Here is a 27,085-nt window from a genome sequence, read left to right as displayed (position 1 = left end):
GGCACAAATTACGGGGTGCAAAAGGAGACACATTTTCTGATGGCTTTTTACCCACTATACAAACAAAAGTCACGCTGTAAAGATGTCCACTTTTATTGTTTTCAGTAACTTGATTGTTCGCGGTGCATTTGTCAGTTGTGTTGACGTGCTCTTATGTGTCCTTGACGATAGCTGTCTGTCAACCCTGTTCAAATCAAAAAGTTTGCCGTACCCTTATATATCTCTGTAGATATCTCGCTGTGCTCAAAGGTAGCTAACTGTACACAAAAATACCACTTTCAGGACGACAGATATTGAAATGTCAATTTGGGATAGAACGAGGCAGGCAATGCTGAAAATGTAGTAGTATAAAACCTGCGAAGCCCATGGTTCCACGTACTCTGCCATTTAGTGTAACATCTTCTCAAAGTGCTCCACACCATAAATCCTTTAATGTACATCAACAGTCTCTTTTAAAGGCAGCTGGGGAGATAAAACATGCTAAATGTCAGTGCTTTCCCTTCCTGAAATTAATTTTGAAAATGTTTTCAAATACGATCTGATTTATTCAGGGTGTTTTGCTGTCAGGGGAGAGGAGAAGAAGAGGAGGCTTAGATCCTTCGAAGCCAGATAGAAGCAGCATATTTTAAGAAGAGATGCTATCTACTGGCTTTCATGAACGTTAGCCAATGAGTGGAGAAAATAAGGTAACTCTTTATTTGGAAAGTCTATAGAGCATCTACAAATGGACTATCAGTAACATTTCAAACTTCATATCTACTAACCCTAGCACTAACCGTAATCTTAACCCTTACCCTTATTCTGAACCTAACCCTAACCGTAACCGTATCAAGCAGTTGCTATCAACAGATAGTTTGTTCATAGTATGATGCTCTACAGATGGACTATCCGGATTATCCAAATAAAGTATGACCGAAAATGGTCCCGAAAATAGTCTATTCAAAAAGAAGAGAATAAATCAAGACCTTTAATTAAGTTAGAAGTCAAACGCTAATAACATTTCTAAGTGAGAATCATATATATATAGTGTCAATAAAGTGTCTTCCAAAACATTTGTTCATTTAATGGAATACATAGCTCAGGAGACTGGTTTGCATCTCCATGTTCCTCCATTTAATGGGGAAGGTGTTTAAAGATGGCGGCGTCCATACACTAAATACAAATGAGTTGTTTACCAAACTCGCTATATTGTACATTGCTCTGTGTTACAATTATTTTGTATCGTGATTAGCACAGTATGTACAGTAATACATGAACACAAGTTAAGCAGACAATTTGAAAAACCCCAAAAAGTAGATTGTGCTGATTTATTGGCGCATTGAACCATGTCACGCACTGTAGTTAGAAAACTCAATGGATAGTGGTAAAACCATGACGTCCTATCTGAATTCCGAAATCTTTATGCACCTTCGCCATTAGTGTGTTTTTCATTCAATCTGGTCACACAAAAAATCTGTCCTCTAAATAGTATGAGTGAGAATCAGAAAGCAAACCCTCGCCTCTCCCTCATTCTAGACAGACATAGCAGAAGCACCTGAAGCGGTAACTCAAAGAAATTGAAACTTGGCCAGTGTGTTGCTATTTGAAAAGATAAGGATGACTGGGGGAAAAACTCCATTATTACACTCTTTCGAGAGAGTAAGTTCTTACATCGGCATGGTATAGAAGTCGTATTTTTGTCATCTGTATTCCACTGCCAATTTTTATCTTATGGAATTTCAAAGATACATTTTCCAGGTCCTGGATAGTGTAATGCAGCATTGAAGCTTGATGATGATTTCTACCCCCCTAGTTACATCCTTAAAGTGATCCCAGGTTATAAGAGCACTGATAAGGCAAGTGCAAATACCGGGCACTGCTCAATGTTTTCTCTCTATTGTACTTAGAAAATGGTTGCTTGTGATTTTTTTTGTTGGTTTCATACTTCTGTAAGCGCTCAAGTAGATTTCCTATATTGTTGACCTACGGTCATGGACTCCAAGATGGCTGTGGAAAAACACAAGGCGTAGCGCTTTCATAGTTCTCTTCTCGTGGGTGCCTGCTCAGTGACAAGGATCATGATTGTCCAGAAAAGCTTTTGACTTCAAATTTGTCTGAATTGTTTTAGTCTATAGTTTATCAGTACAGTACGTGTCTACCTGATATTAAACACATACATTTGCCTCTTTCGTCAAAGCGTTCTGGTTCTTCCAACATCTCAAGCACCCATACATCAAACTGCTATTTGAGCCTTCTTTTGGCTCTAAGCACTTCTGCTCGCTTTCTATGCAGGTCTCCAAAGAATGATGCAACAATCAGAGATGATTTTCTACTCGTACTTACAAAAATAGGGTGCTAAAATGAGCTTGTGAGCTTGTCTCAAGACATAATGGGAGAGGGTTGAGGAGCGCAGCTGGCTCCTCTCAGAACCCCAAGCCCCTTCAAAAGAACTTCCTCAAGCACCACTGCGCATTTGGAGGCACCGGGAAGTGGTGAGAAGCAGTGACAATGACCACAGAAGGAGAGCAGGATGCCTGCAAGTGGCACATGGGTTCTTTTCTTTCTCTCTTATGTAAATAATTCCATAGAAGGTCTCAGGAACACATTTGGAACACATAGGGAAATACTGACAAAATCAGATACCCTGATCTCAATCAATACTAATTTCAACTTTCAATGATTTGTGAGGAATGTGGAAAAGATAACAAGCACAGGTAAATGTCATGAGAGACATTTTCTATTTTTATTATCAAATTTCTTTCTCCAGGTATCGGCAGGTATTTATTTTTATACATTTGAAAGACGAAAGTTGTTCGAAGAAGCATTACTGCATTACTGCAGATACATTATACAGGAAATGCTTTGAATTGGAGAGTATAACTTCACTGGTGGTTTGCTTACTCTCATCTTTTTCTTCCACTGCTGGGCTCCACAGAGAGCCCACGCTGACATAACTGCCTTGATCACTACCCACCAGCTCACACAAAATGTAGGACTTGTACCAATTGAACATGGACCTACCGCTGAGCCGAGACCTTCTCTTACCCCCAACTGATGGAATCACTTGAGACCATCATTGACTGGCTCAGTTCTGCAGAGATTCAGATTGGCCAGCCTCAATTTGTGCACTATATCCTTCCAGATAAAACATTTCCACATCGCTGCAACAATACACAGTTGGGGGCATTAAAATGTTAGGTTGTGCCTTGGTTTTGGCATGTTCAACATGGTGCTCCCCTAGTGAGAGACAGTGTTGTCACAAATAATTGTTTAACTAACTTTTTTTGTGCCTGCAACTTAGCCCTACAAGTAGAATAAAAAAATATATCACTCAATAAAATTCAATGAACACAAACACACACACACACAGACAGGCAGAACATGAAGTAGCCAAGAAAAGTCTGGGACTCACCTGGCGATGACGAAGAGAACACAGCTTACGCCTAGGTAGGCCAGCAGGATGTAGACCCAGATGTCAGGGGTCATGGGGTTGAGGAAGGAGAAGAAACCATTGTTGGTGGTGTTGGGCTTGCGGTACAGGATGCTGATGCCCATGCTCATGAAGGGCTTTGAGAAGTCCACAACCTTCTCACGCAGGTAGGTAATGGTAAGAGGGGCCACAGCCAAGTCGGCTCTCTGTAGGGGAGACAAGAGAAGGGACGATCAGTCAAACGATGAGACCCTTTCACTAGCTTTATTACCTTTGTTACCGCAAAGCCATAAGACTGCTGAACAGTTAATTAAATGGTTACTCGGATTGTCTGCTTTCACCCCCTACCTACAGTACATGTACATAGCGTTTCAATCAATCACCTAACCAAACCGACATGTACATATTACCTCAATCAATCACCCAACTACCTCGTACTCCAGTACACTGATTCGGTACCAGTAATCCTTGTACGTAGCCTGTATATAGACTCATTATTGTTATTTTAGTGTTATTTTATTTGTATCTATTTGTTAATTTTCTTACTTTTTAACTGCATTATTGGGAAAGGACTCGTAAGTAAGCTTTTCACCGTAAAGTCTACACTTATTGTATTGATTTGATTTGAGCTTCTTTTGCTGGTATTTTCATATGTTCTTCAGGTATCTTTGAAAAGCATAGATCTGCATGAACCATTGTTGTTACACCAAAAAGGTACATGAAACTTGAAAACCAGTTTGAGGAAAAATTAAGTACATTACATTGGTAGTTTCATAACAAATATGAAGTCCTGTAACATATGACATAATTTCATAAAATCAAAGTTCTATTGAACTTCACATCAAAGTAATTTTTCAGAGATCACAGGTTGCCCCCTCCCGCCAATTATTCGCCAATCAATTATTTACATAAGAAATGACGAACACCTGCTCTAATGAATCACAAGAAACAAGGGCCATTCCCACATGCCTTCCCACCAGCTTCTCCCCAAGCCTCCACTATCTGGAGCCTGGAGCCTGGTGCCTTCTGATTAGGCTAATATAGCGCTCTGAGATTCTGCCCTGGCAGGGTCTGAAGGTGAACGTTGCGGCCCATGATTTTGCGTCTGGCTGCATATTCAGAAGGTTACCATTTACATTGCCTCCCCCCACACCTCAAACACGTCAGGGTTGGACAGGAGATTAATGAAACCAGATGCTTGGTTCACGCTTGAATAGCTCCCTTCCTCGGAAACTAAGGAAACTCACAAAGGGGTTTGGGACAATCTCTTTTTCTTCCTTTTTGAGTGGTGGCATAGCAACAAAGCTCAGTGTGGTAGCACCAGAACATCCCTGATGGTGGTCAGTTAAATTAGGTATTGGTGCGTACATTGGAAAGTGTGGAGGATGTCTAGTCCTGCAGATCATATGAAGGTCGGAATGACCAGAACCCTGCTCCCTGTAAGCTCAGAGGCATTCCAAGAAAGTGCTCAAAAGTATTCCAAGAAGCAAATGTAGTTGATTTGTACTACCCAACCCAACACTTTTATTCGGACAATGAATTCCCCCCTCCAAATGTGTCATTTGTAATGTATGGACAAGGCTGACAATGCATTTCATCAACCCCCTTCATTTCTTAGCTTAGCTGACATTACAATGTAGAGCAATAACCTCTAAAATGAAAAATACAATATGCTTTTTTGGTGTTATGAAAGTAACTCATGGACATTTCTTTTGCTGTCGCTACAACATAGTTCAGTCACACCCCCTTCCAAAAAAATACTTAATTACTACTCTAACATTCAGAGCAGTCAATGGTGGTCAGTATAAGAAAATAGTCGAACTCCGTGTGTGACCGTTTGTATTATACCTGTGCCTGTAGCTAACACTGGTGGCTAAACACAAGAAAGCCTAACAAAGAGAGACAGTGTGGGCACAGCCAATCTGTCATGTGGTGCAATCCACTGTGCCCTCATTAAACTTTTACGTTTACAACACACACACGCTTCTTCTGTTCTCTGCCATCGACCTCCGCTTTTCAAGCTAGCTGCCACTCAACCGGAAGACCGAGCAGCAGGTGATCCCAGCCAATCTCAGCCATCCCTATGGTGGGCTAATATATACGCTGCACGGCTATTTTCTGCTTAGACACGTATTGCGGAGCACACGCGTGATAACCTAATAGTACCCTGCTGAGTGCCACATGGCTCTGTGTTATCTGTGGGCGCGCAGATGGTATTGTAAGCTTAGAGCTGTGCCACCTCCATACTGCCACACCTGATAACATTCTGTAGGATTCATACAATTACACCAACACTACCGGTCAAAGATGTAGAACACCTACTCATTCAAGGTTTATTTTTTATTTTTTACTATTTTCTACATTGTAGAATAATAGTGAAGACATCACAACTATGAAATAACACATATGGAATCATATAGTAACCAAAAGCGTGTTAAACAAATATATATTTTATATTTGAGATGCTTCAAATATCCACTCTTTGCCTTGATGACAGCTTTTCAAACTCTTGGCATTCTCTCAACCAGCTTCACCTGGAGTTCACACATATGCTGAGCACTTGTTGGCTTCTTTTCCTTCACTCTGTGGTCCGACTCATCCCAAACCATCTCAATTTGGTTGAGGTGCTCCTTTTTTTTTTTTTTTTTTTTTTTTTTACAAACAATTGAATCCAATGAACTGAACAGGCTGGGCTGATATGGTTATAGCCTTGCAAGGACTTTCAAATATGAGCATGCATGTATAAGATTGTGCTGTTATTATTGTTACAATAATTTTTTTTCTGTATTCCATGTTATTTGGTTAGGCATCCTCATAGATAATGATATTTCCCTCTGGCCAATGCCGATCGGCGGCCAAGGGTTTGCCTTAGGACGCAAAGGTGCGTCATGAGTCAGGGAGATGGCCTGATGGTCATAGTGACAACAGACCTAGATATGGGGGGGGTTTAGTGGGTGGAATATTAGGACAATTGGAGGTTTACAAAGTTGCAGCTACAGTATATTTAACAGTGGAAATTATTATGGCACAACTATATGGACACTTAATCATCATGGTGCTTTATAATGGTAAGGTTACAAACATTGGTTGTGGTAAGTATAATTTAAACTTGGGTATCATTATGGTAAGTGGGGAAATAAGTATAGCAATTTATAATTGTAATGGCTTATCAGATCATAAAAAAAAGCTCACTTTTTACATGGCTAAAAGAAAAAGAATATAATATCTATTGTTTACAGGAAACTCATTCTACAAATATAGATGAGGTTGGGTGGAAAAAGGACTGGGAGGGAGAAATATATTTGTGTCATGGTAAAATAATCTCAAAAGGGGTTGTGACTAGGCGTGACTATTTTCATTTTTGGAAAAATAACGTTCCTGTAGTAAACGGGATATTTTGTCAGGACAAGATGCTAGAATATGCATATAATTGACAGCTTAGGATAGAAAACACTCTAAAGTTTCCAAAACGATAAAAATATTGTCTGTGAGTATAACAGAACTGATTTTGCAGGCGAAAGCCTGAGAAAAATCCAATCCGGAAGTGCCTCATGTTTTGAAAGCGCTGCGTTCCAATGTGTCCCTATTGAGCAGTGAATGGGCTATCAACCAGATTACTCTTTCTCTGTATTCCCGAAGGTGTCTACAGCATTGTGACGTAGTTTTACGCATTTATGTTGAAGAATACCCGTAAGCGGCTACATTGCGCAAGTGGTCACCTGATGGCTCCCAGAGAGATTCTCGCGTAAAATACAGAGGTAGCCATTATTCCAATCGGTCCTACTGAAAAACAAATTGTCCCGGCAGATATATTATCGAATAGATATTTGAAAAACACCTTGAGGATTGATTATAAACAACGTTTGCCATGTTTCTGTCGATATTATGGAGCTAATTTTGAATATTTTTTGGCGTTTTCGTGACTGCAATTTCCGGGCGATTTCTCAGCCAAACGTGAAGAACAAACGGAGCTATTTCGCCTACAAAATTAATATTTTTGGAAAAAAGGAACATTTGCTATCTAACTGGGAGTTTCGTGAGTGAAAACATCTGAAGCTCATCAAAGGTAAACGATTTAATTTGATTGCTTTTCTGATTTCCGTGACCAAGTTACCTGCTGCTAGCTGGACAAAATGCTATGCTAGGCTATCGATAAACTTACACAAATGCTTGTCTAGCTTTGGCTGTAATGCATATTTTGAAAAGCTGAGGTGACACGGTGATTAACATATTTCACCTTTGATTTTCATGAATAGGAATATTTTCTAGGAATATTTATGTCCGTTGCGTTATGCTAATTAGTGTCAGATGATGACAACGATCCCGTTCACGGGATGGGAGTTACAACAGGTAATACACATTTTTATCCGATTGTGCAAACTGTGCAAACAGATCTGCAAGGAAGATGGATAATTTAAAAAATGCTATTGGACCATCTTGCTAATTAATCTATATGGGCCAAATAATAACGATCCACACTTTTTTGAAATATATATAATAATGTATTGAGCTTACAAGCAACGAAATAATCTATTATCGTAAAGGAAATCATTCTATTAACTATCGCACTTAAGGAGATTATGAAGATCATGGATACATTAGAATTAGTGGATATATGGAGATTGAAAAATCCTGACCTAGTGAAATATACATGGAGGCTTAATCAAGCTTGCCGTCTTGATTACTTCCTATTATTGCTCTTGCTGGCACCAAAGGTTTTTCAAAGTATTAATAGGAGACTGCATGCGATCAGACTTGGCCTCTAATTGGCCTCTAATTGGCCTCCATATAACTCTTACAGAATATCCACATGGTCTGGGATATTGAAAATGTAATCAAAGCCTATTGGATGACAATTTGTTAATCTAAGACAAAATAATTCATAATTTACTTTTTGTACAACATAGGTACAGCAGATCCCCTTATTGAATGGGACACTTTCAAATGTACTTGTATATTTAATATCATATATAATGTATCATCATTAAAACAAAAGGTCAAAAGAGATTAGACTAATAAAGGAAATATAGGGAGTAACAGCGCAGGTAGATGGTAATAGAAACTGTACTATAGAGGCACAAAATAGGTTAGAGGAAAACAAAAAGAAATAGAGGTACTTATTCAACTTCGTAACATTAAACATTCTTGAAAATGCAAGTGTCTTACACCCTTCAAAAGATTAGAATCTTGGTAATCAAACTCCGTTTTCCAATTTAAAATAGCTATTACAGAGAACAAATCCCATGCTTTTGTTTGAGAAGAGCAATCAACAACAGAAACATTTTCCGCCATGACAGTTTTTACACATTCACATCTGAAGGTACAATTATGACTTACATTCTGATATCTTGCTCTTATTTCTCTTCCTGAGGGTTCCAGTGATCAAATGAAGTGTTGTTATCTTTGATAAAATCCATTTTTATAGCCTAAATCGAAACATTTTGTAAACCGTTTATGCCGTGAATTCCATCTCTATCATTTTTTACGGAGCATTCGACGTGATTACACACCGTAAACGATCGTTTATCTAGTCATGGTTGGTTTCAGTGCATTCCTCTGGATGTTTGCAACACAGCCAAACATCATTGGTCTTTTTGCGGGGAGTATTGACCGAAGATTCTAAGTTAAAACCGTCCAGAGTAGTGATGCTAGTCGGGCGGGTGGGTAGGGATCGGTTTAAAAGCATCCATTTAGTTTTACTAGCGTTTAATAGCAGTTGGAGGCCACGGAAGGAGTGTTGTATGGCATTGAAGCTTGTTTGGAGGTTTGTTAACACAGTGACCAAAGAAGGGCCAGACATATCCTGTTAGTCCTATAGGGGCAGTATTTCATTTTTGGATAAAAAGACGTGCCCGTTTTAAGCGCAATATTTTGTCACGAAAAGATGCTCGACTATGCTTGGAATAGTTGATAGTTTTGGAAAGAAGACACTCTGACGTTTCCAGAACTGCAAAGATTTTCACTGTGAGTGCCATAGAACAAAATCTACAGGCAAAACCAAGATGTTTGAGTGACCAGGAAATCAACAGGATTTCTGGAGGCACGTTTTCCATGATCTCCTTATATGGCTGTGAATGCGACAGGAATGAACGGACACTTCCTATCGTTTCCCCCAGGTGTCTGCAGCATTGTGACGTATTTGTAGGCATATCATTGGAAGATTGACCATAAGAGCCTACAATTACCAAGTGTCCCGCACGGTGTCTGCGTGGAAATTGGTGCGCAAAAGTCAGGTACCAGTATTTTTCCATCCGAATCAGAGAAGAATGCACGCTTCCAGGGAAGGCATTTCAATGAAGAGATATATGACAAAACACCTTGAGGATTGATTCAAACAACGTTTTCCATGTTTCAGTCGATATTATGGAGTTAATTCGGAAAAAAGTTTGACGTTTAGGTGACTGAATTTTCGGTTAGTTTCGGTAGCCAAATGCATAGTAACAAAACGGAACGTTGTGTCCTACACAAGCATCTTTCAGGAAAAACTGGACATCTGCTATGTAACTGAGAGTCTCCTCATTGAAACATCTGAAGTTCTTCAAAGGTAAATTATTTTATTTGATCCCTTTGCTGGTTTTTGTGAATGTTGCGTGCTAAATGCTAACGCTAAATGCTAAGCTAGCTATCACCACTCTTACACAAATTATTGATTTTCTCTGGTTCTAAAGCATATTTTGAAAATCTGAGACGACAGGATTGTTAAGAAAAGGATAAGCTTGAGGGCAGGCATATTTATTTCATTTCATTTGCAATTTTCAGAAATCGCTAATGTTGCGTTATGGTAATGAGCTTGAGGCTGTAGTCACGATCCCGCATGCGGGATGGGGCGGCCTAAGAGGTTAAACAGAATGGTGTTGTCTGCGTAGAGGTGGATTAGGGAATCACCCGCAGCAAGAGCGACATCGTTGATATATACAGATATATACAGAGAAAGGAGTCAGCCCAAGAATTGAACCCTGTGGTACCCCCATAGAGACCTCCAGAGGTCCGGACAACAGGCCCTCCGATTTGACACACAACTCTGTCTGAGAAGTAGTTGGTGAACCAGGCAAGGCAGTCATTTGAGAAACCAAGGCTGTTGAGGCTGTCGCTAAGAATACGTGAATGACAGAGTCGAAAGCCTTGGCCATGTCGATGAAGACGGCTGCACAGTACTGTCTTTTATCGATGGCGGTCATGATATCGTTTAGTACCTTGAGCTGGCTGAGGTGCACCCGTGACCAGCTCGAAAACCGGATTGCACAGCGGAGAAGGTACGGTGGGATTCGAAATGGTCAGCGATCTGTTTATTAACCTCTCTGGGATATGTGGGACGCTAGCATCCAACCTGGCCAAAAGCCAGGGAAAATGCAGAGCGCCAAATTCAAATAAATTACTATAAAAATCTAACTTTCATTAAATCACACATGCAAGATAGCAAATTAAAGCTACACTTGTGAATCCAGCCAACATGTCAGATTTCAAAAAGGCTTTTCGGCAAAAGCAAACGATGCAATTATCTGAGTATAGCACCTCCGTAAAACAAAGAGATAAACCATATTTCAACCCTGCAGGCACGACACAATACGCAGAAATAAAAATATAATTCATGCCTTACCTTTGACGAGCTTCTTTTGTTGGCACTCCAATCACAAATGGTCCTTTTGTTCGATATGTATCCAAAATGTAAATTTATTTGGCGCTATTGATCCAGAAAAACACTGGTTCCAACTTGCGCAACGTGACTACAAAATATCTTAAAAGTTACCTGTAAACTTTGCCAAAACATTTCAAACTACTTTTGTAATACAACTTTAGGTATTTTTTTACCTAAATAATCGATAAAATTGAAGACGGGATGATCTGTGTTCAATACTGGAGGAAAACAAACCGTAGCTAGCTTTCTGTTCGCACGCCTCTATCTAACAGTACACTTCAAGTGACCCTCGTTCAAGATGGCCATACTTTTTCATTACACAAAGGAATAACCTCAACCAATTTCTAAAGACTGTTGATATCCAGTGGAAGTGATAGGAACTGCAAGAAGGGCCCTTAGAAATCTGGATTCCCAATGAAAACCATTGAAAAGAGAGTGACCTCAAAAAAACAAACATTTGAATGGTTTGTCCTTGGGGTTTCGCCTGTAAATAAGTTCTGTTATACTCACAGACATGATTCAAATAGAAACGTCCGAGTGTTTTCTACCCAAATCTACTAATAATGTGCATATCTTATCTCTGGGGATGAGTAGCAGGCAGTTGAATTTGGGCATGCATTTCATCCGGATGCGAAAATACTGCCCCGTCACCAAGAAGTTAACCTGGCTTTCGAAGACTTTAGAAAGGCAGGGCAGGATGGATATAGGTCTGTAACAGTTTGGGTCTAGAGTGTCACCCCTTTGAAGAGGGGATGACCGCGGAAACTTCAGGGATCTCGGACGATACGAAAGAGAGGTTGAACAGACTGGCAGTAGGGGTTGCAACAATGAATTTTAGAAAGAGAGGGTCCAGATTGTCTATCCAGTTTGAAGAATCTCAAATATAAAATATATATTTTGATTTCTTTAATACTTTTTTGGTTAGTACATGATTCCATATGTTATTTCATAGTTTTGATGTCTTCACTATTATACTACAATGTAGAAAATAGTAAAATAAAGAAAACCCCTTGAATGAGTAGGTGTTCTAAAATCTTTGACCGGTAGTTTAGATCAACACTCCCAGCAGAGATTAACTGTAACAAGATATAACAATCTGTGTTACTTGCAGTCCCTTTGACATTTACTGGTTTTAACATTTGTGGGGTTTGATTATTTAGTCTTATAGGTGTATTGAATGATAATCTTGGACAGCGCCGGAGAACATATCGCCATATTTCCTGTACCTCTTAACTCGATTGTTTTACAAAGATTTGCATATGGTGCTCCAACTCCCTCATTGTCCACCAGTATTTCAATTTGCATATATGACTAGAGAAATGTTGTCCCTGGTAATTCCATCGTCTGACTACAGTACGTCCCCCTTGAATAGCAAAGGATTGTAGAGTGATAATGGCATTTGCATTACTATAACATCATCCTATCCTTCAAGTAGACTTCCATAGCACAAAACATTACCATGTAGCAGAATAATGTAGCTGTGGTTGTTGATGCAATTGAAAGTCATGCTGCCCGTCCGTCAAAATGACAGCTCTGACCACTATCCCGCCCTCAGTAGTCAAAAACTCCTCCGCGTACCACTGTAAAACCAATCAGGTCTGCGACCCTCAGATAGAGACAACACATGTACGTGCCTAGAACTGCAAATAAAGCCCCTTTTCAATCCAATATCTTGCCAAGGTCCCAAGTCCAGTCTGCTATCTCTACATGTAGTCAATGAGATGTGTGGATTGCTGTGGTGTGCATCGGTCTCGTCCGTAACCTTCCTGTGTGTCTGACGGAGCAAGAGATTAATTGAAAAGAAACAATTGATGTGTTAAGCTCGCTATTAATACTGGCATCAACATCATGATTAATTGGATAATCTATTGTGACTAAATGAAGTTTAACATGACCTGTTGCATAATTTAACGCCTTTTGAACAATGCTTTTTGGCGTTGTAGTGAGCTTTGACGACTCAGAGGAAAATAAAGGCCGCTATGCTACATGGGCACGGAAGGCTGTTTTGTATTTAATTAGCCACAACACACACACTCTTTCTCATTCAATATGTATCCTATTTGTATTTACACACAACGGCCTATTAATCATGTATATTATGCACATACACGTGTATGCATAGACAGAAATAATGTATATTCACCTGATGCACACAATGCAATACTTCTGTCTTGGTTTATTCAATAGTACAATCTCAGGAAATGTATAGAAAAACACTAACCCAGCTACATGCATGCATGTTTTTAGAAATCAGAGACCATTTGCTCCTTCCTACACGTTGACAAAAGGTGACATCAGACATACCAACAAAGACTTTATTTTTGTCAAACCACATTTGCTTCTTTGTTTGACAGAGCTCGGTGACCTACAAATATGAATGAAGGCTTACAACTGCTTTTAATAAACACACACGACTACTGCACCGTTGAGTAATGAAACTATGATTTACGTGAGATTGTGGGCTGGCAGGACGAATCAGCTGATAACAAACGCAGACGGCTTTGTTTTGCTTGTCGTCTTCCTTAAACCAATAAATGTATCTAACAACTGTAGGTGACCCGTTGGGTCACTAGTCGACGGCACCATTGTAATGTTATGTGGTCATCCCAACACAACATGGGTTAATAAATATTTGTTTGCTGTCAGTGTCATCTGACCTCACACCTCTATTTGCATAAAAGCATCCCAGAAACATATCCATGACTTCCATTGGATTGTCAGGTATTCGTAAATGGCTATTAGGGATTCAGGTGCAGGAGAGCAGACATTGGGTAGCCAACGGAGCCTTTTATTTAGGCGAACCAAAAGCACGCGGCAAAGTGAACACGAAATAACAATACGGGTTGACATAACCCAGTTCAACAGACTAACGTGTGCAGAACATGAAACAGAATCAACAATACCACACAAAGACACGGGGGAAACAGAGGGTTAAATACACAACTCATAATGAGGGAAATGGGAACCAGGTGTGTGGGAAAAACAAGACAAGACAAATGGAAAATGAAAAATGAATCGGGGATGGCTAGAAGACCAGCGACGTCGACCGCAGAGGACCGCCCGAACAAGGAGAGGCATCGACTTCGGTAGAAGTCGTGACATGGATGTCTAACCTGTCAGCACATTAGCCAATGACACATGGTGATTCTGGTATGGGATGAACAGAATGCAGGACCACAGCCATGATACCAATCCTTGGGATAAGGTTGTCAAATGAAATGTTATTGGTCAGATACACGTGTTTAGCAGATGTTATTGCAGGCGTAGCGAAATGCTTGTGTTTCTAGCTCCAACAGTGCAGTAATATCTAACAGGTAATATCTAGCAATTTCACAATAATATGCACAATACAAACCAATCTAAAGTAAAGGAATGGAATTATGAATATATGAATGATATTGTTGTTGGTGTTGTTGGTTTACTTGTATGGAAACCAATATCCATCCAAGCTTCTCATGGCAATCCCAGGACAGTTCTCCTGAGCTGACTCCAAAGTTTACTTTCCAGGTCTGCTGTTTCAAGATCAGCTTATCAGTATAGACAGGAGGAAGAAAAGCTCTGAGCCAAATAATAGAACCAGCTAAATAAATCCATATAGCAGTGTTGATACAGTGTAGGCCACTCAAATAAAGAGCAGTAGCACAGGGAGACAGTCTATAGCACACTTACCCTTTACATACTGTGTAAGGAACATACTAGATCAAAACCTAGTCCTATATTACTGTATTCTATAACCGTGATGCAGATAATAGGTACACCTACAGTACGTAATATCTGAATGAAACATTGGTGTTCTTGATTCCTCTACTATCAGCTGATATTACTCTCTTTGAAGCAATAGACCCAAATACATTAGAACTGTAGAAAACATCATGTAGCATGCTCAGTTCTACCCAAGCCAAGATAAGTGTTCAGGAATTACTGAGACCTCTTCAGCCAACTATTTAACTGTGAGGAACTGCTGAGAGTGAACTCAAACCATATGCCATAATTCACAGGGCTTGAATTCATCTGCATTGTACTAAGTATATGTTGCCCATAATACACTATAGGGGGAAAATGTGTTGGAGTGCACTGAGTACAGTACAAAGTACATTTCACAGCATGGGATATATGAATGGAGATTTAGATACAGGTGCTCTGAAACTTGCTTTGTTGTTTTCAAATGTTCTCTACTGTCTAGACAGCTTTGAAACCTGACTGAATCACACTGTGTGATCACACTTTCCACAGCCGATGTGAGTAAGACCTTAAAACAGGTCAACATTCACAAGGCCGCTGGGCCAGACGGATTACCAGGAAGTGTACTCTGAGCATGCGCTGACCAATGTGTCTTCACTGACATTTTCAACATCTCCCTGTCCGAGTCTGTAATACCAACACGTTTCAAGCAGACCACCATAGTCCCTGTTCCCAAGAACACTAAGGTAACCTGCCTAAATGACTACTGACCTGCCAAGTCTAGGTCCAAGAGGCTTCTAAACAGCTTCTACCCCCAAGCCATAAGACTCCTAAACAGCTAATCAAATGGCTACCCTGACAATTTGCTCCCCCCCCCCACCCTACGCTACTACTACTCTCTGTTATCATCTATGCATAGCCACTTTAATAACCCTACCTGCATGTACATAATTACCTCAACTACCTCGACACCGGTGCCCCCGCACGTTGACACATTACCACATTACCACCAGTACCACTGTATACAGCCCCGCAATTGTTATTTACTGCGGCTCTTTAATTATTTGTTTTTCTTATCTCTTACATTTTTGTTGTGTATTTTCTTAAAATTGTATTGTTGGCTAAGGGCTTGTAAGTAAGCATTTCACTGTAAGGTGAAATGTTGTATTCGCGCATGTGACAAGTAACATTTGATTTGATTGTTTCCCTTAAAACAAAAGTGAAAGACTGAAATCCGTGTGTATATCCAGGCTACTGTCTAGATAGTGGCTATTGATAACATTCAACTGTCAAATCAAATTAAATCAACTTTCATCGTCACATGCTTCGTAAACAACATGTGTAGTCTAACAGTGAAATGCATTCTTGCAAGCCCTTTCAACAATGCAGAATACAATAATGATAATAATAATATAAAAAAAGAGTTAGATACAATAACATATGTTTACTGTTCATTATGAAGAAAGCTTGTATTTATATAAGCAACATTTTCCTGCCTTAATTTCTTAGTTCCCCCTCAAGGTTACTGATATCAACCTGGATCTGATAAAAGCTGGATCTGGCTAAGGCAGAGATTAAGTGCTGCGGCGCAAGCCCACCTTTCCCAACCCTTTCTGCACCTAGCCATTGACTCAAACCGTCCGACTCCCACCCTCTCCCTTCTCTAAATGCCACTTAAGCTATTACAGCTCTTCCAGCCGAGCACATCGTTGACCAGGGGGTCTGAGGACAGGGAGAGGGCGATGGGGAGGGACACTCTCAAAATGCCAGCGGGGCACTGTCCGCGTTGTCAATGTCAGCTATATTTTAACAGCCTTTGGTGCTTTCATTTGATGCTTTCAAAACCAACATCAATATATTGCTATACGTTTACTCATCCTAGTACGTCTTAAATCTTTATATTTGCTTTTTTTTAAAAAAAACATTAAGTTTGATTGTGATAAGTTTCAAATTAGATCCTAACAGACAAAAACAGGGTCCCAACATCTAATAATTTTCAATGTTGAGCACCAGTTATAAGCAATAGTAAGACATTAATAGTAACAGTCAGAAGGTAACTGGTAGTCCAACTCACGTGTTCCATCAGCTCCTTGATCATGCCGTTCCACTGGCCCTTGTCGTCCTGCGATCCGTACTTCCCATCAGGCACCAGGCGGATCTCGTAGGTGAAGCCCAGGATGCTGGCCAGCTCCTTGAGCAGGTCGATACAGAATCCCTCGAAACGGTCATTGCCCACCAGCGCCTTGTCAGACTTCTTAAGCATGACATATGGTTCCTCCTGCACAGACACAAAAAATCTAATGGAAACCAGCGTTGAGGTCAGCTTTTTCCATTTGTTCTTCAGCACACGCACTTAATTGAGGCAAAGTGATCTGAGCTGATAAGTCGTTGTTCCGTCTAACAGGGAATGACAGGGAGACTCCGGTTCAATGTCTGGTCAGCTACACTGTATGTTTAAATATGGCCGAGTGCAATGGTTCTTCCACTTATACTTTTTCCACATTTTGTTACGTTACAGGCTTACACTAAAATGGATTAAATAAATACTTTTTCTCCTCAATCTACACACAAAACCCCATCATGGCAAAGCAAAAACAGTATTTTGTATTATTGAAAATGAATACCCTATTTACAAAAGTATTCAGACCCTTTGCTATGAGACACGAAATTGAGTTCCGGTACATCCTGTTTCCATTAATCATCCTTGATGTTTCTACAACTTGAATTGGAGTCCACCTGTGGTAAATTCAATTGATTGGACATTAGTTGGAAAGGCACACACCTGTCTTTATAAGGTCTCACAGTTGACAGTGCATGTCAAAGCAAAAAGTAAGCCATGAGGTCGAAGGAATTGTCTGTATAGTTCCCGAGACAGGACTGTGTCGAGGCACAGATCTGGGGACGGACACCAAAAAATGTCTGCAGCATTGAAGGTCCCTACGAACACACTGGCCTCCATCATTCTTAAATGGAAGAAGTCTGGATGCAGCAAGATTCCTAGTGCTGAGCAATCGGGGGAAAAGCGCCTTGGTCAGGGAGGTAACCAACAACCCGATGGTCACACTGAAGGAGCTCCAGAGTTCTGTGGAGATGGGAGAATCTTCCAGAAGGACAACCATCTTTGAAGCACTCCACCAATCAGGCCTTTGTGGTAGAGTGGCCAGACGGAAGACACTCCTCAGTAAAAGGCACATGACAGCCCGATTGAGTTTGCCAAAAGGAACCTAAAGACTCTCAGACCATGAGAAACAAGATTCTCTGGCCAAGATTGAACTCTTTGGCATGAATGCCAAGACAACACAGGAGTGGCTTCGGGACAAGTCTCTGAATGTCCTTGAGTGGGCCAGCCAGAGCCCGGACTTGAACCCGATCAAACATTTCTGGAGAGACCTGAAAATAGCTGTGCAGCGCTGCTACCATCCAACCTGAAAGAGCTTGAGAGAATCTGCAGAGAAGAATGGGAGAAACTCTCCAAATACAGGTGTGCCAAACTTGTAGCATCATACCATAGAAGACTCGAGGCTGTAGTCGCTGTCAAAGGTGATTCAACAAAGTACTGAATAAAGGATCTGAATACTTATGCAAATGTCACATTTCAGCTTTTCATTGCTAAAAAAAATAAATGTTGCTCTGTCATTATGAGGTATTGTGTTTAGATTGATGAGGGAAAAAAATAACATTAAATCCATTTTAGAATAAGGCTGTAATGTAACAAAATGTGGAAAAAGTCAAGGGTTCTGAATACTTCTCGAAAACACTGTGTGTCGACAGGAAAATCGAACTGATTTAAGTGACGGCTATGCTGTGCAATCTGAGAAATGTACAGCATGCAATAGGAAGTCTCGTTGATTTACAATAGATGGTGAATCTAGGCACTCTAAAATAGTCTCTGGAGCCAGCTAAACTTCCCTGGCCGTTCCCCCTCCCACATCCCTGTCCACTGCCCCTTGTAGACATTGTATAGTACAGTGCGATGCAGTTTATGGTCAGAGAGCCAGCGGTCTTTAATGCCCTGTAAAATTCTCCCTGGCTCCTCATAATATCAGGTTGAATAAAGCTTGATTAGGAACAGAATGCTTCAATGAAATGAAACATGCCTGACATGTTGTCTCCATCGTCACTGGTCTCAGAGTAACCAAGGTGATGCTTATTGCCTGCATGAACAATGGCTAAACTCTCAAAGAAAGGATGGCGGATGGCTCGATATTTCCCTTTATTTAGTGTCTCCCACTATCTGTCTGCAAAATAGGGCCCATACATATCCCACTGTGCATTTTTTAAAGACACGGTGGTCCACTTCCTCATGGGCTATTTATTTATTGCTTCCGATAGCCAGACATACAATTCACGAAGTCTGTTCATAAGCAGAGTAATTGATTCCCCAGTGATGGTGACCTCTGCTTTTGTATTCTCATCGGCCACGTCTTTGCGTGACACAAAGCTGCTAGAAAAGCCGTTAAAGAGGAGGAAATAACCAGTCATAACACGGGTTTACCACTTGGTCGGGAAAAACGCGTGCTTCACAGGGTGGGGTGAGCTATGCTTATGGTGACAAAGGGTGTGATGTACACTCCCCTTTAAAAGTGTGGGGTCACTTAGAAATGCCTTTGTTTTTGAAATGCACATATTTTGTCCATTAAAATAACATAAAATTTATCAGAAATACAGTGTAGACATTGTAGCTCCCACTCCTCTTTCTATTCTGGTTTGAGCCAGTTTGTGCTGTTCTGTGAAGGGAGTAGGACACAGCGTTGTACGAGATCTTCAGTTTCTTGGCAATGTCTCGCATGGAATAGCCTTCATTTCTCAGAACAAGAATAGACTGATGAGTTTCAGAAGAAAGTTATTTGTTTCTGGCCATTTTGAGCCTGTAATCGAACCCACAAATGCTGATGCTCCAGATACTCAACTTGTCTAAAGAAGGACAGTTTTATTGCTTCTTTAATCAGGACAAAAGTTTTCAGCTGTGCTTACATAATTGCAAAAGGGTTTTCTAATGATCAATTAGCCTTTTAAAATGATAAACTTGGATTAGCTAACACAATGTGCCATTGGAACAGAGGAGTGATGGTTGCTGATAATGGGCCTCTGTACGCTTATGTAGATATTCCATAAAAATGTGCCGTTTCCAACTACAATAGTCAATTACAACAATAACAATGTCTACACTGTATTTCTGATCAATTTGATGTTATTTTAATGGACAAAAACGTGTTTTTCTTTCAACAACAAAGACATCTCTAAGTGACCCCAAACTTTTGAACATTAGTGTATATAAAATAATGCTGTGACAAAATATGGAAATCACTGATGTTTCAAATCGTGTTGTCTTGATGGTAAATGCCTTGGTGGAAGAATCAAAACACGTCTAACAGGTTTAACCCATCCTAGCCTGACACTTAACAGATGTCCTTTTCTACACCCAAAATGCCATCTCAGGGACAGACAAATAAATGTAAAGTAAATAATTGGTTTCAATCCTAATATGTAGCTAGTTGGCCATTTGCAATTAGGACGTCACCTTTAAATAAATGACAACCAAGGAATACTTTATTATAATGCATTTAGATAGAAAGCAAGAGCTCGGTGGAGAACTTTGTTCAAGTTGTCCAATTATCTTGATCAAAAAGTTTGCGTGTTGAGGGGGAAAGAAAAGAGTCATTACCATCTGTTTCTAGCCTTCCCAACTCTTTTAAATTCCCCAAGGTTTGGACTCAAATCAAAGTGTTTAAACCAGTTTCACACTCTCTAGCGCAGCATGGGTGTCCATAAGAGAACGGATAGGAGACATGCAGACACAGTTACAGGCAATGGAGTGAAAACAATTAATGTGAGGGCTGGGAAATGCATTAAATATCTTAATCTCTTCGTAGAATGCGAGAAGATATCACCATAAAACTGTCAGACGTCTTATTCGCGGATCGCTGAGATCGGTTTGATGCAATGTCATTAAGCTCAGAATGGATAAAAAAAACACAGACACTGATATTAGTGCTGCTGATGCTCTATTCTCAACGTGCTTTAACAATCTAAAAGTGTTGATTCCTAAAGTACTCCTAAACCATCACACACTATCAAAAGATGCAGGTGATCCATGCAAGTGGCTGGTTTGGACCTAAACCCTACTCCTGGATTGAAAACCTTGTCCAATGGGGAATTTCCATTGGAAATGTTTTTTAGTCCATATATAGGCTTAATCTGGCTCAAAGAAACTGACCCTAAATCTTATTATTTTGTGTATATATTTTTGTCTGCAGCTTTAAACACCACCTGTTTTATGGTTCTATTTCTTGTCTTTGTGATTGAAGTTGCTACTCCCCATGGTTGGCACCAGAAGGCACTGATTATATCTCTTCTAAACCTCACTCGGTCATAATTACAGCCTTGCGCTCCAATCCAGATTTAATGAGAGTGTTTATCATTGTTGATAACTTGTGTGTCCGTCCAGAATAAGCTCGTGGGGACGTTCATTGTCAGCACCTCGGTGATAGCTCCACAAAGACCCTCTAACCTCCCAGTTCACAGGCTTATATATAGACAATATAGGATCTGGAAATGAATGTGGAAAGCTGATGGGAGAGAACACCTGTTTATTTCCTAACATGTAATTAGTGGATATTTTATAGACTGGTCCATTGTGGCTCCCTGTCTTGTTCTCTATGGGCACCTTGCACTGCAAGTGCCTCACATCCCCATGGTGATCTTAATGTGACATAATGATGATCGACACTACATCCTTTGACAATCCAAGCTGGATTCTGATTGGCGAGGTAAACTCAAGGTGGTGTTCAACTAATTCACTGTGATTCATTTGACAGATATCTCCCATTTCCTGGTCTGAGTGGTGGTAGCGGAGAGGGCCTCAATGCCAAACATGTTTAGTCAACCTTCTAACATGGACTTTGTTTAAAGGAGATGTTATTTTCCAAATGTAAATTATACGTACATACAGTGCCTTGCAAAAGTGTTCATCCCCCTGGGTGTTTATCCTTTTTTGTTGCATTACAACCTGGAATTTAAATGGATTTCATGTAATGGACATACACAAAATTGTTCAAATTAGCGAAGTGAAATTAAATGCAAAATGCAAAATTACTAATTCTAAAAAATGTAAAACGGAAAAGTGGTGCATGCATATGTATTCACCCGCTTTGCTATGAAGCCCCTAAATAAGATCTGGTGCATCCAATTACCTTCAGAAATCACATAATTAGTTAAATAAAGTCCACCTATGTCCCATAATCTGTCACATGATCTCAGTATATATATACACCTGTTCTGAAAGGCCCCAGAGTCTGCAGCACCGCCAAGCAAGCAACACCACGAAGACCAAGGAGCTCTCTAACCAGGTCAGGGACAAAGTTGTGGAGAAGTACAGATCAGGGTTGGGTTATAAAAGAATTTCAGAATCTTTGAACATCCCACGAAGAAATCATTAAATTCATTATTTAAAAAATTAAAGAATATGGCAACACAACAAACCTGCCAAGAGAGGCCTGAAAGGGAGACCAAAGATAACCCTGAAGGAGCTGCAAAGCTCCACAGCGGAGATTGGAGTATCTGTCCGTAGGACCACTTTAAACTGTACACTCCACAGTGCTGGGCATTACGGAAGGGCGGCCAGAAAAAAAGCCATTGCTTAAAGAAAAAAATAAGCAAACAGGTTTGGTGTTCACCAAAAGGCATGTGGGAGACTCCCCAAACATATGGAATAAGGTACTCTGGTTAGATAAAACTAAAATTGAGCTTTTTTGCCATCAAGGAAAACACTATGTCTTCCCTGCAAACCCAACAACTCTCATCACCCAAAAATACCATCCTGCTGTGGGGATATTTTTCATCGGCAGGGACTGGGAAACTGGTCAGAATTGAAGGAATGATGGATGGCTCTAAAAACAGCGAAATTATTGAGAGAAACCTGTTTCAGTCTTCCAGAGATTTGAGACTGGGGCAGAGGTTCACCCTCCAGCAGGACAATGGCCTAAGCATAGTGCTAAAGCAACACTCCAGTGGTTTAAGGGGAAACATGTACATGTCTTGGAATGGTCTAGTCAAAGACCAGACCTCAATCCAATTGAGAATCTGTTGTATGACTTAAAGATTGCTGTACACCAGAGAACTAGGCCAAAATCCCAGTGGCTAGATGTGCCAAGCGTATATAGACATACCCCAAGAGACTTTCAGCTGTAATTGCTGCAAAAGGTGGCTCTACAAAGTATTGACTTTGGGGGGATGAATAGCTATGCACGCTTAAGTTTTTTTTGTCTTACTTCATGTTTGTTTCACCCCCCAAAATATTTTGCATCTTCAAAGTGGTAGGCATGCTGTGTAAATCAAATGATACAATCCCCCGATCAATTTTAATTCCAGGTGTAAGTCAACAAAATAGGAAAGATGCCAAGGTGGTGAATACTTTAGCAAACCACTGTAACTCGCAAAGGAAAATTGGTTTCTCAGCCAATCCCTGTAAAAGATTGAATGATAAGACACTGATATATACAGTATCATCCCCTAAGGGAATGTTTTGAGTAGCTTGTCAAGCAGAAAAGCTTAAGAACCAAGAGAGAGACAGACATGCAGACAGAGAGACAGGGTAGAGAGAGAGAGAGAGACAGAGAGAGAGAGAGAGAGAGAGAGAGAGAGAGAGAGAGAGAGAGAGAGAGAGAGAGAGAGAGAGAGAGAGAGAGAGAGAGAGAGAGAGAGAGAGAGAGAGAGAGAGAGAGACAAGCAGGCAGGATACAGACAGACAGACAGACAGACAGACAGACAGGCAGGCAGACAGACAGACAGACAGACAGACAGACAGACAGACAGACAGACAGACAGACAGACAGACAGACAGACAGACAGACAGACAGAGAGAGACAGACGGACAGGGTAGAGAGAGAGACAGGGCATCTTTCAGGGCAAGGCGTCTTTCACGAAGGGCTGATCAAAGTCAGCTAACCTACCAGGATGGTGGTGATGACCAGGGAACGGTTGGCCAGCGAGTCTGTGATGTTCAAACCTTTCCGCTTGGGGACCTCGGTGATGTTGAGACCTCCGGAAGCACTCCACTTCCCCACCTGCGGGAAGATGAAAAGCGTGTAAGAGTTCGACTTTACCTCTACTGCGGCAACTCGTGACCCTGACTTCCCACAAGCTCACCTTGCAGCATTAGTGCCCACCGGGACACATTTCCATTAGCTGATTGGCTGTGTCACCTCTGGACACACTATACGCCATGAGGTTATTGGGAGAGTTTGTGCAAAGAAGAAGGTGGTGGTGGGATGTGGAGGCAGGCTCTAAATGAATTGACATTTTAGGAGAGAAGTCTAAGAAATCAAATCGTTCTGTTGGGAATGATGAAATGATGATGCTATGTTTCACTTCATCCTGGTGTTATGGTTTGGAACATAAATAACATGCAAAAATTTGAATTGTCTGAAATGTAATCGAAATTAAACAATGTAATTCAATAGTAGTCTCTAAGATTAACAGGAAAACATTGTGCTGTCTTCTGCAACTTTTCAGTATCAAAAGATGTCAAATTCTCCAAACTGTCACCTGTCACCCCCTCTGTTGGCCTTGTTCTAAAAATACCAGTACCTTGTGAATATCATAGCTTATGAATTGTTGAAATGAAGAGAGAGCACAGCCTTGTCGAACTCCTACAACAAACATTCTTTCCACTTGCAACTCTTCTCTGATAACAGACACACAATTGGTATTTGGAGCACTTCTCTGAATGCAGGAAAAGAGGATAGGTTGTTAGTTTCTGTGTAGTATGTGTGTGAGCAACGTGGAGAGATTGTGGGAGAGAAATCCAATTTAATTTCTTGATTAATGTCTTCCATTTAGACTTCCATTTAGGCTTCATAATCTCCTCCTTTCGCTGGTTGAAACACATAAAGAAACCAGAGCATACAAAAATGGCAAACTAGATAAGCATCCCAGCATGATTATCATATGGTTATTTCAGGTCTGCTATCTTTGCAGTTTTGTGCCTTTAGGAATGCAGCAAAACACAAATCCTACAATTCATTTTGAAAAGAAAGCCCAGCATGGGGTTGTCGGCAATGGAAATATAAAAGCTTGATAATGTTGTCAGAGAAGTTCTGCTCTGAGTAATCTCACGAAGATAAATACAAAAAGATCAGAGCAAATAAAAGGAGTTGCACTCGAGTAGCGCCTTCCGGGCAAGAAAAGCTCCTTCCATACTGTTGTGACGACTCTGGAAGATATCATTACCATAAAATAGTCAGTCCTGTAGGCTGTAGGTAACGACCTAATTTTGCATGTCGACTTGCGCAGTCACTCGCTTTCCCTACTCTCCTCCTCGCCATCCTCCGCTCGTTCTCCTTCTGCGTCACTACCAAAGTGCCATTTAATATTCACAGGGCTGGCTGGCACTCGAGGTGGATCCGTTTAAAGGTACACAAACACGCGGCATCGCAGCCTGTGTGAAAAACACCTGATAAAGTCCTTCTGTCTGGTCCACTGAGGAGCGTATGCTCGAATTTAAAAAGCATATTAGTTACAGCTTGTGTGAAACAGCCCCCTCAATAAGGACTAGGCAACTGAAGAGAAGAGCTGCTTTAAAAAAAAAAATCAATGTCTTCCACTCTGCATGCCAGCAAAATCTTACTAATTGTGTCCAATTAACTCAATTCATTAAATGTGCACAGCCAATGAAACGATTCAAAAGTTATTTACCGGTGCAACTACAGGGAGAAGAGAGCTTTCTGCCTTTTTTTCCCTCCCTCTTTTATATTCATGTCAGTGAATTTTCTCTGACTGGAAACATCTCCTAATTCCAGTATGAGCTCAAACTCGGGCTAATATTCAATTAGGGCAGATTAGGCCAAAAAGTCTCGAACAGTTAGCTAAAGCCGATTCCACAGATATATCCACTGAGTATTGGGGGATATGTAACATGCTTGAGACCAGGGATGGAGAAAGACACACAGTAGGCCTATACAGCTATCCACACATCATTTTTGTGTCTTTCATGCTGGTTTTAGCACACAAATCAGTCTCAGAGATGTGCAAACACAGCAGTAGACCCAGCACAGCAGAAGAATGAGATACGGAAATAGTTTGGCGCATTGTGGTTGTTCCAGCCTGGAGCTGCAGTGATATTCTGAGCTGTCCTAGCTATTATACAGGCTCATACAGGCTCTGCCATACGGGAGCGCTTGAGGAAGTCATAATGGCACTTAATCTCGAGTTTATGCTTCCATAACGTATGACAAACCCATATCACCACAAAGCAGTTATAGTCCGCAGGGTGCTACTCTGCCTTTTAAAATAACACAGGAAGTTATTATTCTGCTTCTTCATTACCAACTTCTGACTTCTTTTGGTGGGTAAAACAGTGAGGTTTATACACCTCATTAGCAAACAGCATTTTGGGCAACAACTTGAATTACCATTAGAGTCTTGCAATTAACACTTTGTCGTCCCTCATCCAATTTGCTTTATGATCCATTAACTTCTGCTTATTTTTGAACAGCCCATTGGCTTCCTTGTTAGGAGGTAAATTGTACTGTCAAATGGAGACCGTTGTGCATTATTCGTTCCATATTAAAGAAGAAAACTGGAACGGATATCAGATTTTCACTCTAGACGATTTAACAGGGGATATGCAAAACAAATGTTATGTCCTACGAGAGAAAGAGAGTATAGTGTATCGTGGAGGGCATAAATACACCTGTGTATGTGTACAATCACCAGGGTGATTTTACACAAAATAAGCATGTATTTTACATGTCCATTCATGTGCAATGTCCTCGGACTGAGTGAAAACTTGAACTATTACGTAACACTATACTTCTTTAAGGTGTGGTTAGTTTGATATAGTTGAAGTCATTGTGGTCAGAATGAGGTGTGTTACCTTCTCCAGGCCCTCTTCTTTCAGGCTGATGATGTCCAGGTCAAAGTCTGTGCGGAGGCCACTGGTCCTGTTGAACGACAGCCTCCCCGTCAGGCCTTCCCAGTGAGACTGCAGAGAAACACACACAACCTCACATTAACACTCATTCATGAAAGCATGTGAATACATGCAAACACCATGGCGGAAAGGCACACACACAAACAAACACATACACACACACACACACACTCGGCCAAATTTCCTTTTTAATTACATTTTACGTCCCAATGCCTCAGACACATTTTACCCCAGACCACAGTGTTAATTAAAGACCATCTCCTTCGCTTGATTCCACACAAGGGAGAAAAAAACACATAACTGCTCATCATTATGATGACCCCCCCCCCCGACCAGAGAGGTGTCTGTTACCTCTGGCAATGATGGAGCTACTGATGGAGCTATGGAGCTAACACATTCCCCTCATTTATACTCCGGGCTCTGGCCG

General features: G+C 40.7%; 1 protein-coding gene across 1 annotated transcript in view; it reads right to left on the bottom strand.

Annotated features, from left to right (window-relative positions):
* Positions 1-27,085, bottom strand: part of grik3 (glutamate ionotropic receptor kainate type subunit 3) — a 128,925-nt gene that overhangs the window by 16,813 nt on the left and 85,027 nt on the right. Inside the window, exons 8-11 of the mRNA XM_035750703.2 lie at positions 26,602-26,709; positions 23,678-23,791; positions 16,801-17,004; positions 3,392-3,615 (exon numbers count right to left, since the gene is read on the bottom strand). Coding sequence (XP_035606596.2) covers positions 3,392-3,615; positions 16,801-17,004; positions 23,678-23,791; positions 26,602-26,709 — 650 coding nt within the window. The remainder of the gene's footprint in view (positions 1-3,391; positions 3,616-16,800; positions 17,005-23,677; positions 23,792-26,601; positions 26,710-27,085) is intronic.

Source organism: Oncorhynchus keta, chromosome 34 (genome assembly GCF_023373465.1).
Source record: "Oncorhynchus keta strain PuntledgeMale-10-30-2019 chromosome 34, Oket_V2, whole genome shotgun sequence".
NCBI classification, from domain to species: Eukaryota; Metazoa; Chordata; class Actinopteri; order Salmoniformes; family Salmonidae; genus Oncorhynchus; species Oncorhynchus keta.
This window is presented reverse-complemented; position numbering and strand designations above follow the sequence as displayed.